This window comes from Parasteatoda tepidariorum, chromosome 8 (assembly GCF_043381705.1).
Source record: "Parasteatoda tepidariorum isolate YZ-2023 chromosome 8, CAS_Ptep_4.0, whole genome shotgun sequence".
Lineage (NCBI taxonomy): Eukaryota > Metazoa > Arthropoda > Arachnida > Araneae > Theridiidae > Parasteatoda > Parasteatoda tepidariorum.
The window spans coordinates 88,367,746-88,387,622 of record NC_092211.1 but is presented as its reverse complement, the minus strand read 5'-3'; the positions used below and the strand labels follow the sequence as shown (position 1 = coordinate 88,387,622).

General features: G+C 26.9%; 1 protein-coding gene across 2 annotated transcripts in view; it reads right to left on the bottom strand.

The window, feature by feature from the left end:
• The window catches only part of LOC107438426 (double-strand-break repair protein rad21 homolog), a 35,885-nt gene continuing 16,008 nt past the window's right edge, over positions 1-19,877 (bottom strand). For both annotated transcript variants that reach the window (XM_016050724.4, XM_071184340.1), the window contains 7 exons: positions 18,647-18,808; positions 16,034-16,266; positions 13,321-13,399; positions 10,065-10,141; positions 7,996-8,130; positions 5,082-5,234; positions 1-1,163 (listed from right to left, as the gene is read on the bottom strand). In XM_016050724.4, the coding sequence (XP_015906210.1) occupies positions 1,023-1,163; positions 5,082-5,234; positions 7,996-8,130; positions 10,065-10,141; positions 13,321-13,399; positions 16,034-16,266; positions 18,647-18,808 (980 nt within the window). In that variant the 3' untranslated portion in view covers positions 1-1,022. The remainder of the gene's footprint in view (positions 1,164-5,081; positions 5,235-7,995; positions 8,131-10,064; positions 10,142-13,320; positions 13,400-16,033; positions 16,267-18,646; positions 18,809-19,877) is intronic.

Sequence of the window (19,877 nt, the reverse complement as noted above, 5' to 3'; positions counted from 1 at the left end):
TTGAATTCAAACTTAAAAATTTATTTAAAAGAGAAATTTATTACAATTTAAAACATAGAAAAAATCACAATTAAATAAAAACCGAACACATTAAAAAAAACTGACAATAAAAAGAGTAAAAGCTGACTGCACATTGCTACAAATAAACATAACTATTTCAAATAGAATATAAACACATAAGATAAACAGTTATGAATAAATAGAGTGGAAGCCACAAATTAATTCCACTCGCTTCATATTTTACTTTCTATATCGCATATGAAACATATCAATCTCAGCAAATTTAAAAATTTACATACGTTTTTAGAATAGTATAGTATATGTATCGACGTTTTCTTCTTCTTTTTTCTTCGAAGCAGCAGTTTAGAAAAGTAATCTAGGCAAGTGCCTTAAACATACCATCTTCAAGAAGAACATTGATAATTTTCTAAGGTATAATAATTTCTGAAAATCCATATGCTTTTAAAATACTTATTAAAAAGTGGATTTCTTCTTCAAATGCACCAATTTTTATTAGATAATGTTAAGTGCACACCAATACCTTAAATTTAAAAAAAAAAAAAAAAGATCTAAGACCCCAGTTTATTTTCTTAATTTATTTTACTCACTTCAATAATTTAAAATGTACTGCAATGATGTAAATTTTGAATAAAGGTATTGTACTAGTGAAAATTTAGTCAAAACATTTCTTCTATAACCCTTGAGAAAAAATTAAACTTTAAGTGCAGGTTGTAATGGTTCAGAAAATTATCAGCAAATAAGAGTTCAGAGTTTTACAAAGACAAATAAACTTATTAGTGCATAAATAATGAAATATGCTAAATGAATAAAATATGATCCATGATTAATAATTTTTATACGAGATAGTTGGTAATGAAATGTAGCATCCTTCTAATTTAAATATCTATATGGATAAAGGGTCTTTTCTAAAATATGTTCAGAAGCAAACTGAAATTAACCATTTTGATCACAAAGCAGAATACATTCAAAGAAACTTTTGTGTGAAAGACAGACTAGAAAGCTTAATTCAGGCAGAGTTCTGTAAAAGCTGAGACAAAATTGACTCCTCTGGAAATAATGATTTCGTCATATGGCTTTTCTTGTTGCAACTCAACAATCTGAAATTTCTTCAACATCAACAAGAACAAAAATTTTCGAGAAACCTAAATAAGCAAAAATGTATATGTAAAAAAAAATTATGATTAAGGAATCATATGTAAAAATTTATTTTACACTATTTATTTATTTAACTTTCCGATTTAATTTTTTTTTCTGGTACTGCAGCATTCAAAACAAAGCTATAAAAAATGAATGTTACACAGAGCATTTCATAAACACCCCTCCTAAATGCTAGTTTCATATTTCTTAGAGAATTTGCGTAAATTTCAAACTAAATTTAAAAAATTATAAACATTTGTGTAGTTTTTTTTTCATTTATTCGATGTTTGCAAATGCTGATTCTACTCTCTGTATATGCTTAGAAAAGCCAAATTTTTACAATAATAAACTGAAAAAGGTTTAAATGGTGTGATAAATCTTAAGACATTTATTGTATAAGTCTCTAATTTAATATCAATTTTTTCTTGTTGGAATAAATCACAGTTAAATCATCTAAGTAATAATCTTTCCTTTAATCATTATTGTATGAGTCTAAACTAAATTTAAATACATTTCTTGTACTTACTTTTTATACACAGTGAGTAGAATGAAATTTTGTTTTAAGATTGGTAAGACTAATTTTTACTATACACTGAAACCTCTCGTGAGCGACCCACTCTCTGTTGCACACTAAAATGGTGGCTCATGGAGGTTGGTGGTTCTTAGAGGTTACCTCCATTGACTTCAAAATTTTCATCAGAGGTACATGATTTTTTGCAAACGATTTTAATTTTAATCAGTGTCTTTTTTGGGTGCAAAATGAAATTTCTGTTGGTATTGTGAAAAGACGGAGCTATGAACAAAATTTGGCGTCTATAAAAAAATCCCAAATGATATAATTATGAGTAAAAACAAATTTACTAATTATAAATGATAAAGCTATTTTGAATAAATAAACTATAACGTTTTTTGCTTAAATTTGCATTTAGTTTCGTATCATAAAAATTTGTTAGCTCTTAAAGATGAGAAGAGCTTTGTTTTTTTTCTTTCTAATTTAAATTTAAACTCCAAAAGTAAATCGTTGATAGCATCGTCTTTAGTGCATTCTGGCTGCAACTTGAGGTTGTATCTTTAAAAAGAGCTCTCTAAATTAGATCCTCATACAAATACTTCGAATGCTTAATCTACTTATTTGTTTTGGTAAATTTTCCTTTTTGATATTTTTCCGTATTTGGTGCAGATGTTTAACCGGTCGCTGGGAGAGGTTTTAATGGTCTTTCCTTAAGATTTTCTTCAATACAAGGTCTATGGAAAAATTCTGTTTCTCCCAAAAATGGTCATAAATAGAGGTTGTCCTAAATGGAGGTTTCACTGTATTAGTCTCCGTTTGATTGATTTTGGCACCTGTTGCAGACAAATTTTGAACTACAGAGATGGTACTGCAGGCTGGCTCAGAAAATTCTACTCCTGGGTACATTCACATAGTTAGTATTTTCTTTCAGTATTCAAAATTCTGTTAAAAACGGCCCCAAATTCCATTTTATAAATGGAAAAGCACCAATATTGCATGAGGGGATCTGAATCAAACTCAGCAGTTTTATCCGGCGAGCAAAGCTTTTTTTTTTTTTTTTTTTTTTTTTTTTTTTTTTTTTTTTTTTTTTTTTTTCAATTTAAACGACTTAAAACTCCTCATGCACCACAAAGTATAGCATGAGGCTTACAGTTGTAAGTAAAAAACAAAAGGAGAAAAATTTACAAATTTACATTAAAAACAAAATTCCGCAAGGCCGCAAGACTTTCAATACTTTTGACCAGTTCTGATAAGACAGGTGGCCAACAAATTGAAAGACGTCTCAAATCAGTCTTTAAATTCATTCGGGCACTCGCATAGAGACTACAGTGAAGAAGAATATGTTCAGCATCTTCATCAGCATCACCGCAAGCACAAATTCCACTGGTCTGCAGATGGAAACGAAATAAATATCTCTTAAAATTTCCATGGTTTGTTAAAATTTGGGTCAATTTAAAATCAGTTGCAAAGAATTTACATTGCAAACGGTGAAAAATGGATGGAAAGAACCTTTTCGTCCAAAGCGACCGAGGCGAAGCAAGAAATTCAGCATTCCAGTCCGCAATGATTTTATCTCTAGCGATGCGCTTCCAGTGAGAAGCTGGAACAGACACCCTTAAGTCTATTTCACCACACGTAGCTTCCCTAGCCAATTGGTCTGCTCTTTCATTGCCCAAAATACCGCTATGGCCACGAACGTAAGAAAAATGAATAGTTACGTTTTCAAGAGCGTTCAAAATCGAGTGAATTTCCACCACAAGCTTCTCAGTAGAAGTCGCGTCACTCAAAAGAAAAAGTGAAGAAAAAGAATCTGTACAAATGAGATATTTGAAAATTTGGTTTTCACTAAAAGAATTTTGTATCCACTTAACAACCAGGTTTATACACAAAAGTTCAGCCTGGAAAACAGTACATTCATTATGCAGTCGGTGCTTGGCAGTAACCTTCTCTGTTCCAGTTTCATAAATTACAAAAGCAAGACCAACCCTTCCATCAAGCTTACTACCATCCGTAAAGCAGATAGTTTTATATTCCTGAAAAACATTATTTACATAAGGAATAATTATAACAGGTTTCCTGCATGCTGGGTGGGGCAAACATGAAATAGGAAGCTTCCCGTCCAGGGTTAGACAATCGTTGTCTTTTATCTTCTCCTTTAATTCAAGATTATTTAAGATAATTAAATCAATAGGCGGAAGACCAGCGATAACAAAGACCGCATCATAACTAACAGTTCTATATCCCTGAATAATACGTAGAAGAATTCTTCTTTGAGTTCTTCTAAGGATTCTAATATTTATCTTCTTTCTCAAAGAGTTTCCCCAAGATCCTGAAGCATGAGCAAAGCTTTGAGACCCCAAATTCTACCATTGTTTTTATTTCTCAATATCTACTTAACTAATAGTTTGAATAAAAGCATTTTAACACCAGTTATGAAACTCACTTTTAGAAAGATAATTTAATGACAAAACAGATGCTTTTTAATAATGTATTATTTCGTATTACTGAATTTTATTATGGGCCATTCTAATTTTTCCCCCCAATTTTTTTGAGAAATTGTAAGGTCAAGAATGACATTTATAGTAATTAATAAATGGGCCATTGTGTTTTATTTTTTACAAACAAAATCAATAAAACAGTTTCTAAATTAAAATATTAAATAAAAAATTAATAAATAAATTAATAATAAATAATTTTTCACAAAAAAATTTTCCTTGGATAAATGGGTCACTTAAAAGTCCTTAAGATATTTTGATTTGAACAATTATTCCAGAAATTGAGCAAAACAAAAGTAAATTTTACTAGAAAATGCTTAAAAAATTGCAATAACTTTATTTTAGTAATATAAAAGAGGAAAAAAAGAATTTTGTAATAATAAGTATAGAATAAGCTAACAAGTATTTCCATGTAATAGAACCTTTTTTTTTAACATTTCAGAATAATAATAAAAAATTTAAGTTGTCATTAAAGATATTTTCTACATTTTTAGAAAGTTATTTATCTCAACTGCATTACTTTATAATTGCTATAGGAAAAAAATGTGTTTTCTCAAACCAGGTACAATAACAGATATTAAAGATCACACAATATATAAACCAAATTCACTGGGTCTTTCTACATTTAGTTAACTTAAGAACTTGTTTGCTTTAATTAAACAAAATGAAAAAATAAATAAATATTTTGTTATTAATTCATGTAAGACAAGATTATAAATATACTGAAAAATACAATTGAGTTTGAATAGAAATATATACATTACTATTTTTTTTAAAAAATCAGAAATGAATAAAAATCTATTGTTGTATTTCATACTATAATAATATATAAAAAATAACTATTATAAAATAAGAATTTTGAATAAATGATTTAAGCTAATGAGTATACTCTGATATGAAGAAATAAAAATGTTTACCTTTATTTTCTTATCACTCTGTACTAATAGAGAAAACTTTATCGAAGAATCATCACTTTTCAGTATCCCTCCAATATATTTTAGAAATATGACAATTTTGTTATGTAAATTATATATTTCACCATCTTTATTGTGAGAGAGAGACATTTCAAGCTGAAAACATAATTTATCAACCATATGTATTAAAAACCTAAATTTAGAAACAACAAAAGTCGGCAAATTGAAAAAGTAATTTTCCTTTTGAACAGCACTTAAATAATAATAAGGAGGAACGATTTAGTTTGGCTAGTAAAAAACTGAAATTTTATGCCCTGACGCCAAGTAAAGTTAGATTTTATTCCATTTTGAGCCCCTTTAACAATCAGTTGTAGTTATTGGTAGTGTTTCCTAAATTCAGGATACACAAAAAGGGTGTTCTTTCACTGATATATTTACACATCTTCATTCATGATGAATAACAAATTCTACAGATTCTTCAACTGCATAAAAAGTTTTTATAATTTTAAAAAGATTTATGCAGATTTATTTCTCCCTAGAAAATAAAATTTTTTGCAGGGTAAAATTTTTGAGGAGTAAAACTCAATTCTGCTTCTAGATAAGTAATTGCAAAATCTGATGCTACGTGTAAAAAAAATAACTAACTGAATAGAAATATTTCTATCATATGATTTATCACCCTCTTAACTTCAACTTTTATGTAGTGAGAATTAAATAGATAGCCTACTATGATACATCTCCTATTGTTTTAACTTCCTATCAGAAATTTAAGATTTTGGTTAAAAACCCAGGATAGGGTAACTGCTGCTTCTGCATAAAAGTTTTGTTAATTTATTTAAAAAAAAAAAAAAAAAAAAAAACATTTTGGCACAATGGTTAATCTATCTGCCTTCTAACTCAGAGATATTGGGTTCAAATCCCAGGTGAGACAATTTTGTATTTAGATTTCTAGACTTCTGTTACTATTAGTATTAGTATTCTAATACTATTTAGTATATTTTATTCAATATATAAATTATTATTTTCTATTCTAATTTGGTATTTTTACAAAATTTATTTAAACTTTAGAAAGCAAAAACAAATTGATCAATGTTTAATTATTTTTATTTCTGAATTTAGATACACAAACTAATTCAAAATACTATATTTTAAAATTTTTTACTTTAATTAATTTTTTCATTTTGTAATGTAATAAATTTTATTTTATATTAAATTTAATTATGAAAATGTAAACAGACTTACAATATAATTACTGCGAAAAAATTATGTATTATGTATTTGTATTTTAAATGACAACCTTTTTCGGTAATAAATAGTTCTTTTTAAGTTATTCCCTTTTCTATCATTTTTAAGTAAAAATATTTTGTATTTATATTTTCATAATCAAATTTAATTAAAACCTAAAATATTTTTTATGATAAAAATTCAGTTAAAGACACTAGAGATGCCGAAGCTGGCGGCACCAATAGTCCAGACCTTTGATGTGATCTGAAGATCCATGGACATGAAAACAACAACAATAGTTAAAGACACTAATGAACCAAAGGAACTAAAGAAAATCAATTACTGAAGTATTAAAAGTCTAATGTTTCAGTAATAAATAGTTCCTTTGAAGTTATCCCTTTTTTTTCTCTTCTTTTAACAAAAATTATAATGCATTTTTATTTTTATTATCAAATTTAATTATAACGTAAAGTAATCATTATAAAATAAATTCAGTTAAAGACACTTAAAAAAATTAAATTACTAAATTACGAAGGAATGAAAATAAATTACTGAAATATTTAAAATGATTCATATATTTTAATTCAAAATAATAAATTTTTTTTTGTTTTTAATCAACTTAAAATGTCCAACTAAAATAATTTGTATATTCAATAAAACATACTAAATAGTTTTCAATATTTTTAGATCAATAATCTAGAAACATACATAAAATATTTCAGCTGGGATTTGAACCCCCTCAGTTAGAAGGCGGATTGCATGCCACAAATTCACAGGAGCTAAAAGATTTTATTATAAGTAAGTGAATTAAAACTTTAAGGAGACATTTTTAAGTCACAGTAGCAACAGCAAATTTTAAGCCTATCCAAGGTTTTCAACCATTAAGCTTAATTTTCTTTCAATATAGATTTCACCGATGTTTACTCTCCTCATTAGACAAGAAAACAAAAACATATCTCTTCATTTGTATTTCAGAAAAACAGTAGTAACGATGAATTTTAATGCTGATTTTAATAATGAAAGGCACTGCAATATTTAGGTTGAGTTATATTTAAATGTATTTTTTTAATTCAAACAAATAAGACAAGCTCAAACCTTGTTTAAAAAGAAAAATGACCACTTACTGCATACTTACTCTATTATGGCAATTCATAATACAGTAAGTAATAGTAGAGTATTATCATAAATTAGATAAAAAATTAAAATTAGAGATTTTTAAAATTCTGGTGATACATTAAAATTTTAATTCTTTACAAACTCATGCTTACTGTTTGCCTAAATTGTGTCAGAATACTATAATTTATATTGATTTGAAACAGAAAAATATATTTAAAATATTTTTTTTACAATAGTTGAATATTTTTTCAGTTTTGAGTTAAGTACTCAAAACTAAAAATTAAATATTGGTATTTTTAGCACTTTTTTTAAACATTTTATTAAAATTTACAAATATTATTAATGATATATAATGATCAATCATTATAAATCCTTACAAAATGAACATATAATAAAATTGGTTTTCTCTTTGAAAAGACAGTATATGTTTTGATTTCTGACTATGAACTCTGGTAATTTAAACTTATTACTCTGGTTATTTAAAATAATTTTAATTAAAATATTTGAAATAGGTATCTCTTAAATTATAATAAGAATGTAATTAATATCACAATAAAAATTTACTAAAAATATTAACCTGGATTTCATCAGAAAAATTTATTGGCTGAGACAATGGTTCGTGAAAATCACAGTCAACACCTGCATCAACAGATGATTCAGGGTCACTGTTCATGTTTGCTTCACCTTCATTCAAAGAAAACTCATGAATACCCTACAATAAAAGTTTAGTATAGTATTAGTTTATCATTATACAAAAAGTGTATCACTTTTTGCAAAATATCGATATTTTAATTTAACTCTACTAAGCAAGATATTTATTCACACACATCACTCAAACAAATCCCTTTTTTTAAGGACTCTACCCTTTAAGACACACAATAGTAATTTTGACCCTGGTCTGTAAGACTAGACAGCACTTTCACTAATATCCCTCTTTATAAATTCCCACACAGCAACTTATGAGAGGACTTTCAGCCATGACAGATTTAACATGCACTAAGCTGGTTGTTTAGTTGGCTGCCAGGATCGAACTCATAGCCTCTCCACCAGAGTTACGAGCAATGCCTTGACAGACTTCACCATTCAAGCACTTACCTTTATTTTTCGACCTCACAAATAAGTACGAATATTCAGTATTGTATGTTTGCTGAATATTTGAACTAATTTGCACAGTTGAACTCTTAAAATATTTTCTTTTTCTTATAGCTAATCTGCACTTAGAAAAAGGTATTTTAACCTAGATTTTTTTTTTATCATAAAGTACATTATTCACGTTGTGCATGTACTGAGGAAACAAACTTGTCTATTTTTGAAAATGTTGAAATCTTAAGGCTTCTCTGTTACCTTAAATTGCTAAAAAAAAGGAAACTAAGTATCCTTTTTTCGTAAAAAACAAGTTAAAATTCACCTTAAAGTTTTACACAAATAATAGAATATTGTTTATTCAAATTAACTGAGATAGTTTAAACTTTCAGATAATGAAGATTCATCATTACAATCTTAACATTTCATGAATCAACCATGGAAAGTAAGAACGATAGTAAAAAATATATTTTACAAGTATATTTTTACAACTCACAAGAATTTTTTAATGTTTTTACTTATTTCAATGTAATATTGTTAAACCTGATATTTTAAACATGAAGAAAGATGCAAAAAAGAAGAAAAAAATGTAAGTGATCAAATTTTTTTATTCTTAACAAAATACGATTAAATCACAATATTACATTCTGTTTTAAAAATTTAACCATTTTTATACTGGGAACGTAATATAAAAAGCTTTTAAATGAGGTTTGCATTAGAATAAAATTTTCTGATTTGCCAATGAAAATGAAAAATGTAGCTTTAAAATTTTGCGTTTAAAAAAACTTTACCACTCATTGCATATAGGTAGACATCCTCCTGATATTCTAAACATAACTTTGATTACAACTCACTGATTTTTCATCTTCTAAATAAGCTTCAAACTTGCCACTGCAAAAAGATATCAATGATCTGATTTGCAACACACCCAAGGCACTGTCCTCAACCACAAAGTTTTAAAAGTTCTTATTTTCCCCCCTTAAGAATAAAATTTGGTTATACAGTACCAGAACAAAGCCCTAGTCTATTCGAGAAGTGTTTAAAAATTAAAACTTTCCAAAGATTATTGGAGAAGTAGAAATGAGAGAGAATAATAGAATATCACTAAAAACATTTATTAAACAAAGCTTTATTTGCATTAAGAAAAAGTAAAAGAAATGATAAAAAAGAAGGAATATTAGAAAATAATTAAATGTTTTACTTGTGCATGATAAAAAATTGGCATTTAATATAAATTCAATTGAAGGAAATATCTATTAAATGATTATGATCAGGCTTTCCAAATCTTTCTATTGTTTAATCAAATTCAGATAGAAACAAAAGCACTCCTTAGTTTTAATTTATTTAATAAACTTAAATAATAAACGCTAAAGCACTTAATGTTTTAGCTCTTATTATTGTTCTAATTTAAATTAAATTGACCATATGGAACTTTCTTTAAGGAAAATTTTCGAAAAGAAAATTATATTGTTTCTTTTTTTTGCGTCAATAAACAAAATATTAAACATTTTAAACTTTTTAATAAAATAGCAAGAATTTTTTTGTTGTTACTTTTTAACTTACTAAATTATTGCTTCTTTCATTTTCTATCGACTCTTCGGGGAACAAATCATCAGAGTTATGTGGATGTTTTCCAATCGCTATGAATGTCAATAACATAATTATAAATTTATTTTATGTTTGATGTAAAAATACTGTAAAGCAGTCTAAGGTGGTGTCATTTGATAGCAGAATGAAAGAAAACAAAACTTAGAGGAAAGTTGGGTACCCCACCCACTGTCAATTTCATATGTATAGAAAAAATTTTCAAGACAATTGGCCATCGGACATTAATTGTTATATTAAAAAAAGATTATTTTAAAAGTTTCAAGTATTTATGAAGCTGTTAACATGGTAAACAATAGTTTTGAAAATATGTTGAGTACAGTAGTCATGAAATTAAGAAAAATTGGTTGAATGTTTCGATTAAACTTCATTTTAATACTAAAAAAATAATTTTTTCTATACATACAGCATTAAAGTATGTAGTCTTAAGTTTGATTTGCACAAAGAAAGAAGTCTATATGTGAAAAATTGTTCGAGTAATTACAAATTTACAAAACAATTGGATTTCGGGTAGCCCCGCTCACATGAATGTCAGGTATCAACGACCAATTTTATATCGTCGATAAATGTACGGTTGCAAAAATTATTATTTTATTGCTTCAAATTTGAATGTTATATGCATTTTTAACAACAAATATTGTTGTTATTAAATGATTGTTATCAAATGATAGAATTCACTAAAAGTATATAAATATGTAATAAATAAAATAATTTTGTGATAAAAATGATAAAAGAGGTTTAACTATTGTCAATACATTGGTCATTTTCATTTACACGTGGAAAAACAGTCAAAAAACATAATTTTTGTAACTGGGCGGGGCTACCCGACACATTTTAAAAAGAGCTGAAAAACATGTTTTTTTAAATTTCTATTTTTTTAAGTTAAACTATTCTTTTTTGGTTTATTCTCTTTGCATTATTTAATTAGATGATAAAACAATAGAAACATACAAAAATATTAATTATTACTCAATATTACACAGAAATATAAGCAATACTCCTTAAGTGAGCGGGGCTACCCGACTCTCCCCTATTAAAACTAATTTATTCATAACAAAATAAACTGCAAAAGAGTAAACTTCCTTTTTCTATCTTTTTTTATGCCAGAAAAGAAATTAATAACACTTTGTAAGACAAAATTACTCAAATAATTCATTATTAATCAAAAATTTTCTAATTTAAAGAAAATATATATGCATCATTTAAGGAAAGCTATTACACTGGCAAAACTAAAGATTTTTCAAAGTTTCATAAATTGTTTTTTTCACTATTAAGAATCTACAAAACATCAAATTTAATTTTAATCCATGAATTATTTAAACCCAAAATCTTCTAAAACAAACACAAAATATTTTTAATTTCTCAGTTAATTTATTTCTATTGTTTTGCAAAGAGAGAATTGTAAATTCATTTTTCGCAAAAATCTTGTTTTGGTTAACAGTAATATAATATATGATTCTTAAAAATTCTTTTTTTAGAAATATAAGTCAAATATTTGGCATTGTTTTAGATTCTGATTTAAAAAAATTAATCTTACTCATAATTAATAACGTTTTTTTATTTTTTTATATTGCTTTCATATTTTACTTAACTTTTTAAGTTATGTTTCGTATTGAAGTCCTTTAATCAAGGTATTCTGCATTCATAATTATTATTACACATTTAAGCTTTTAGTATATAGATCGAACTGACAGAATAACAATTAGATTGCATGCTTTGATAAAAATAAGTTTTTAACATTTTCATCATAGTTTGCAGCTGCGACTGGAAGACTACTCTTTGTTAACACACAAAAATAACTTAACGAGAATCACTAATTGAGCAACATTGGTGGAAAATATAGATTTGATATATTTTAAATGAGCATTATTAATACCTACATTTTCAAACATTATTCTTATTTATTTTGTTACTAATAATTATAATTATGCAAACGAAAACATGCAGTGTGAAATCGCATAAGTTATTTCATGTCTATCTAAGCCCCATTCATTTTCAGTTTCTTTCTATAGTTATATTTCATACATGCATTAAAGGAAAACATTACTGTCTAAAAACCAGTTGTTCTTTTTCAAAGTTCTTAGATTTCATTGTAAATAAATATAAATGTATTTGTACAGCATGTTTTGATGTATAAATGAAACAGTTTGAATAGTTCTAAATTAAAAGAAAATAGATGCAAAGATGATTAAAGACTCTTCTCTGAAGATATCAGGTAACTTGCCGGTATTTAATTTAAAAATTTGACATTATGAATGTTACTAAAGTAGTCTATATAGAAGTTATAAAGTAGTTTTAAAGACCAGATTCATCCCCAATGTGATGCATGCACTAATTGTGTTTGATTTATCAGCTAGTTTGGTAAGTGAAAATAATAAATTATGGTTTCACCAAATTTGTCTTTAATTTTAACTATTCAAAAAATGATTACAAAAAATAATTTATATTCACTTATAGATTTTAATCAAATCATAAAGGAAATGTTTAAACGTGCGAAGTGAGGGTACAAGCATAAGCAAATAGAATTTTTTTAGTACTTATATTTTAAGTGAATAATTTCAACTTTTATAGAAAAAACTGTTTCATGCCAACAAAAGAAAACAATTATTGCAAAGTAATCACTTAGATAGGTGAGAGGCTGCGAACCGGTTGATTAGCCCTTTAGTGTATTTATAGAATTGTAGCACTTAGATTCTTTTGTCTCTAATCATTATGATGCAATGCAATTATATATCCAATTTTATATTCAAGGCAAATTTTTTACCTTGAAAAAAATGATATACAATTTGTATGCATTAGTAAAGTAAACAGGCTGTCACCTCCACCATAATAATGGAATATTATTTAATGTTGAAATAAATGGGGCGAAAACTCTTTTTCATTTACTTTCAATAAATTCTTATTTAAAAAAAATATAAATAAAAGTTTAATTTTTTAACTCCAAAGACAAAAATTATACTTAAAGATCCATTCACTCGAGTATTTCATTATTTATTTCACATTTTGTTCGATAAATGCTAGAAATCTAACTTGCTCAAATCTTTTCAGTTTTTTGAACAATTAAAGACTGATTTTCATTTTATAAAATATATGAACTTTACAAACACCCATCGATTCTTGCCTCAAAAGGGCATGTAAATTTAATCATCATTAAATTTATTCACATTTACTTCAACCATTTGGAGTACGAATGCAAAAAAAGGAAATTACTTACACCCATAAGCACTTTCTTCTCCACTAGATTCATGCTCATTTTCCTCCTTTTTGGGAGGTCTTAAGTGTCTTTGGTACACCTAACACAAAATAAACATTTTTGAGCATGGTAAAAAAATTAATATAAAGAGTTGTTCAAACAAAGTTGTAATAGTGAAAAAACTATTTAACTAATAATTCTACAGACAAAACTATCATTTATTTAAAATTTCACTCATTATTTTATTTTTCAGAACAAAAATGGGATTAGTAAAGAGATAGAATTACTATACTTAAAATTACTATACAATTATTATTCTAATTTTCAATAAAAAAATGTCATTTATTGAGGCCATTTATTTATTTATGTAATGTTTTTTTATTAGATATGAAGCTGGAAAACAGTACAAGTGACTGTTCATAGATGTGACTTACCACTTCTATAGATTAGTTTCAAACAATAAATTTAATATTTTTTTACTTTATTGACAATTTTAATGTACGCTATTAGTTTTATTTATATAACACAACTTGAATTTGTTCAAAATATTTGAGAAAAAAATGGTGAATTTTGAGATGTAGAACAGAAAGATTTAAAAACACAAATCCCTATCAAGAAAGGTTGGATTGAAACAAAATTAAATTTTAAAAAATGGCATATGAAGAGTCAAACATTTCCAGAAATTTTGAAATCCCTTATATTAGAAACCATCCATACAGGATATTCAGAGGACTATTGGCTATATGTTTATACAGGTCACTCCTATTCTGAATTACATATAACAGCAGGTTCTCGAGTAGCTTTAGATTTGCTTTCGTTTTATGATGGGGGACACCTTTGTTGGAAAGGTTCATGCCTTACATGATATATTGAAACAACTGTTGTCGATTCACTATGAGTTTGAAAAAGTTTTTTTCCTCAGATCCTCGGGCTGTAATCCAAGCAATGAGCTCAATACGAAACCCTTTTTCACATGAAATGCTCCAGTGCCAGAACAAAAGTGTAATCACCCGGTGGATACCTAGCCATTATGGCATAAATATGGTAAGGAGCAGGTTGATTTCCATGTTCACAAAGGTATTCAACTACTTCAAACAAATTACTATTTGCTGTACTACCACTCTATAAATTTCTGTATAAACTGCACAATGAAAATGAGAACGCTTCCTTGGCAATAAGAAAGTTTAAAAAACAAGAATCAGAGTGAAGCAGAGATAGAAGCAATAGCATATAAAACTTGCCAAAATACAGTTGTGCAAAAATAAATGTTCAAAAAAGTAAATAAGATAGCCTTCGTTTGGTAATAATAAATGTTTACATGTTTCACTTATATTGAAAGTATAACGCTTTGATTTCAATTTGAAAAATAGCTCAGCTAAAATAAAACAGAAAATGTTACCAATATATTACTTTTCCATTTGAAAATAGGGATCAAAAATATAATTATAAGCAAAGTCTCAAAACTTTAAAAAAAAAAAAAGAAGTCTTAATATTAAAAAAATTTGTTTAAATGAAAAAGATATTTTGGGATAAAATTTCGTATTTAAAATTAAGAATTAAAATTTTTAACTCAGTTACATTTAAAATATTTATATTCTTAAAATTATAATACACCATAGATTAGAAACAAGTGGGTATCATTTTGGGTATTCTTTAGTTTTTCTACCTTCATCAATTTTTTCCAGAAATATATTATCTAAAGATAATATGCTTTTTTTTCCTTACATTACATTAAAAAGAAATTTTCCCTTTTGACCATGGGAAACCATGGAAACTTTTGACTTTAATAAATCACACACATTATGTCTTTTGTTCTAACAATTAATAACTCTTTTAAAACAACTTTTGATTTCAACTTTTGACCAAGGAAGGTTTATTAGGTCTCAAAAATTAAATAAGCCTGAATAATTTTTGATCTAATAATTGGATTTTCTCATACTAGAATGTAAACTTAATTAGGACAGACAATAATTAAGGAAGTTTTTTTTTGTTCATAAATCAAGATTTTTCACTATCAAATGAAGAAGGGGAGACAAAATCAGGAAAGCATGGTCTTGATAGTTATTTAATGAAATGAATGGTCAAAAGTTTAATTTCTTAAGTGTTAATTTTTCTTTCTGTCTATTTTGCTATACCTTTTAAATCATTTAAGTGAATACAATCATTTTTGCACAGAGTAAGAAAAGTTTACCTAAAGAAATTTCTACATAAACAAAAAATTATAGTCATTTACAACGATTAAAACTTTCTTTTTAAATTGTAAGGAACATGTACGAATAATTATGAAATTTTAAACTATTTATTATAAATGTCACCATCCGAAATCTGAACAAAATCAGTTTAAAGGTTCCCAAAAAATTAAACACATTCATTCAGAGATGGAGTAACAGTAGAAAGCAATAATTTAATGATTCTAAAAATTTTAGTTTAAAACCTAATGGATCTAAGGCTGTAGAGACTACAAATTTTAAGTATATTATTTTTTAAGATTTTTATTTTAAAATGCCAGTATTTTTTTTTATTAAGAACATCCATAACATATCAATTAATTGTTTGGAATTAATAACTTTTAAACAAATCAAGCAAAATTTAATAATAATTTTTTTTAAGTGATTTATAAGTGCAGAGTCTTCAACATGCTGGATTGGCCCTTGGTTTTCTTTTTCTTTACCTTCTTTACAGAAAAGATTGAGTTTTTAAAAAAAATTTTTATACCAACCCAACTTAGACTTACCCTTAGAAGTTGTGTTGAATTTAAATTTAGCCCAGGCAAGTGCAGCAAGCTGCGAGTGCCACCAATTCTTTTCAAGGTCATTAATCGTTTTGAAGGAGGGGCAAGGTCCAAAGGAACAGTGATATCCTCAGTATCCCTTAACTGATTCTGGAGTTTTTCTTCATCTAACATTTTTACCTCATCAATAATTAATTTCCTTTTTCTCTTCAAACGATCAGCGGACTTGAAAGAAACTATGGAAATAAATAAAAGCATTGTAATTTATGATACAGGGTGTGTAGCCAAATTATTCAACAAAAAATAAGCACCTTTTAAGGACTTTTCAAGCACTCAAAAATATTTTTAAGCATTTAAAAAAAATTTAACTAGGCAGGGTTGGAAAGTTTTTGACAATTGATGGTTTTATCTTGTTTTAATCGTCATTTCAAAAAAAAAATTTGGCATTGTTTTTTACAGTTGTCAAAAATCATGATATTTTGAATCATGTAAAACGAATGGCGTTTTCATACCCTTCGGACTGACAATAAGTCGAAATAGGTTGGGGTTGAATTAATTATGAAAATGTTGAATAGAACAATGTGTACTGTGTCTTTTTTGCATAATTCGAAGCGAAAAACAACATAGTAAAGGAAAAATCTCATTTTCAAAATGGGAAAAGTAAGCACTTTTTAAAAACACCCAATGAAAAAAGCACCTTTAAGGGATTTTAAAAAACGAAAAAAAAGCACCTTTAAGCACTTTTTAAAAATACTACGCACCCTGTGATACCAAATTGCATAATTTAAAATCATGTATAGAAAATAAGATCACTCATGCCCACAAAAAATTTGAAAATGCTGCAATATTAACTGCATTTGTGAATTTTTTTTTAAACTGGATTTTTTTTTTTTTTTTTTTTTTTTGCAAATTTCTTAAAGGGTAATGAAAGATCAGGTATATTGAATTTGTTATTTTTTTTTATCTTGAACTAAAAGGTTAAATGGAAACTAATGTAATTTTATAATTTTATAACAATGTAATACTATCAAAAAATAACTTTTCTTCGTAATTAGCTATTTCTCTTTTTCATTAGCATTTTACTTAAATAATATCATTTAAATAACCAGTCCATTAAATAAATTATGGATAGGATATTAATAAAACATCTATTTCTGAATATAAGCTTATCCGTTTAAAGCTGAAGAGTAAGCCGTCAACCTTGGAAATTCATCAAAAACTTAAAACTCATATATAAGCTTACGTAAAAAAATAAGGCATGCTATGCTTGGAAATGAAAAATATAGTAGTAACAATTGCATAGTGGGTAAAAGAAGCATGGACCTTTCGAATTCATAATTAGAAGATTAAAAAATATTATTCCTTTCAAATTGTAGTTTTATGTGTTTCTTTTTCAATTTTTATTTTAGGCATTCCGTTTTTAACTATTATTTTACGTATTTTAATGTTTCGTAAGTAGATACATTTTGCAATATTTACTGATTATCGTCAATACTTGACAAAAGGAAAAGTATTTTGTTTGGCAATGTCCTCCAGGAATTTTTCATAGTTAGTGGATCCGATTATAAGCAGACCCCCGAACTTTAGCTTTTGAAAACTTTCTAAAAATTCTCGGCTTATATTTAGAAATATACGGTAATTATTGATGGCTAAAAAGAGTCGTAACTCTCAAAACACCTACGCTCCTGACATGAAACCCTAAAGTTTCATGGAACACTTTTTAGGGGCTGTTGTTTTCAAAGCTTCAATAAAAATTTATAGTTTTCTTTTTAGTTTCTAAATTTAGTTGCAATGCTATTGTTTCAAAAGTGTGATAAGAGATGAGACAATGAAGTTTTTAGAGTTTTATGGGCAAAAATTCTCTAAGTCTTTGTTTGTTTGTTTGTTTGTTGTTAATTTACATCGCACTAGAGCTGCACAATGGGCTATTGGCGACGGTCTGGGAAACATCCCGGAGGATGATCCGAAGACATGCCATCACAATTTTGATCCTCTGCGAAGGGGATGGCACCCCCGCTTCGGTAGCCCGACGACCTGCGCGCGAAGTCGAGCACTTTACGGTAGCACAGTTTAACGAGGACCAATACCGCACACCCTCGGTCCCTACGCAGACTGATCCAAGTGGGTCACCCACCCGCACACTGACCGCAGCCAGTGATGCTTGACTTCGGTGATCTGATGAGAACCGTGTCTTAACGATGAGTCCACTGCGGGACTCTAAGTCTTTAACATAAATTATTTTTTAATTCCTTACAAGTTTTGCATGTCTTTTACACTTTTTTTTCGATGCATATTTTTCATAATTTCTTTTACATTTATATGAGGTTTTAAGTTATATTATGCATCAGATTTGTAACATTAAATTCCGATTAGATTTATACAAATAAAAGGCTGGAAATAATTTATGTGTCACATCTTTTTTTTTTTAATTTCTCAATGAAAATATTAAAAATGAAAAATATATTCAAACTTCAACATTAGAAGAAGCATGATAGAATTGGTATGAGTGATACTTAAAACAATATTTTTGCTTAACAGCAAAACACAATTCATTGAAACATCAATTGCAACAATTAGAATTATGCATTATTTAAAGAGACAATTTGAATTACATACTTGGCAAAGGTTCTAAAAGCAGTTCAGTCATTTTGCTCTTCTTTGCATGATGAGTAGCTTCATGTATCAAAATAAGATCACCACTTTCAGAAATATGAGTAGCAATTCTTCCATCAATATGTTCGTCAGATATTTCATGATATGGTTCTATTCCATTTACTCCTGTAACATACAAAAACTTAAAGATTGACATATATTTCACAGAATGAATGAAATAAAATCACATAAAATCAAATTTAAAAAAAATCACATAATAATCAAGAACAGCCTAAACAAAAAAACAAAAAAAAACCTAACAAAACAAAACAAAAACATAGATCCCAGGATTGGTGAAAATCCGGATTTTTTTCAAAAGATACAAAAGAAAAAAAACCCGGATTTGTTCTTATTTAGATAAGATTTTTTTATTCTTTTATGAATACCAATCAAAGCTCTGTTAAAACAATAATGAATAATACTTTTAAAAAAGAATATTACTACTAATTGGTAAAATCAAACTAAATGGTTTATAAAAAAGATGCATAATTATTACAAACTGATCATTGAAAAAAATAAATCCTCTTTTTTAATTTAAGATCAATACCTTCATGAATTTGCAAAATTTAAGATCAAATTTATCAATTAGATATCAAATGAAGAATAAATAAGTTTAGATCAGTATGCATAAAAAAAATCATTTATTCTAAATTACTCTTGGTAGACCGAGAATTATAAATTCAAACCAAGTGTTTAAAACATCCTAAAGTATTTTATTTAAATAGTCAAAATTAAATTGGTATAGCTACATTATGTATATTAAATAGCAAATTAGTTTACATAAAGTACCGGAAAGTTATTATTTAAAAGTTTTATATCACTTTTAATACAATAAGTATTTTTATTTTTCCCTCAATTTTGAACATTAATGACTTACATAAATTACTATCTCATTATTTTTAAGGATAAAACCTTCAATATCAATAAAATCCAGATTTAGAGTATTTTCAATAGAAAAAAAATAATTAAAATGCATGATTTTTAAAATAAAAAAATCATGTGATTTAAATCAGGATCAAATGATGGCGACCCTGATAAATCCAAATTTCATCATGGAAAATATTGTGTTTCAATAAGAATTAAAAGCATTTTTCGAACGACTTGAACCAGTATTAATGGGAACAAAGCCAAAGTTCTTGGAACAACTAAAGATGTGACACTTTGCAACCTTAAAGATTATTTTTAAATTGTTAGA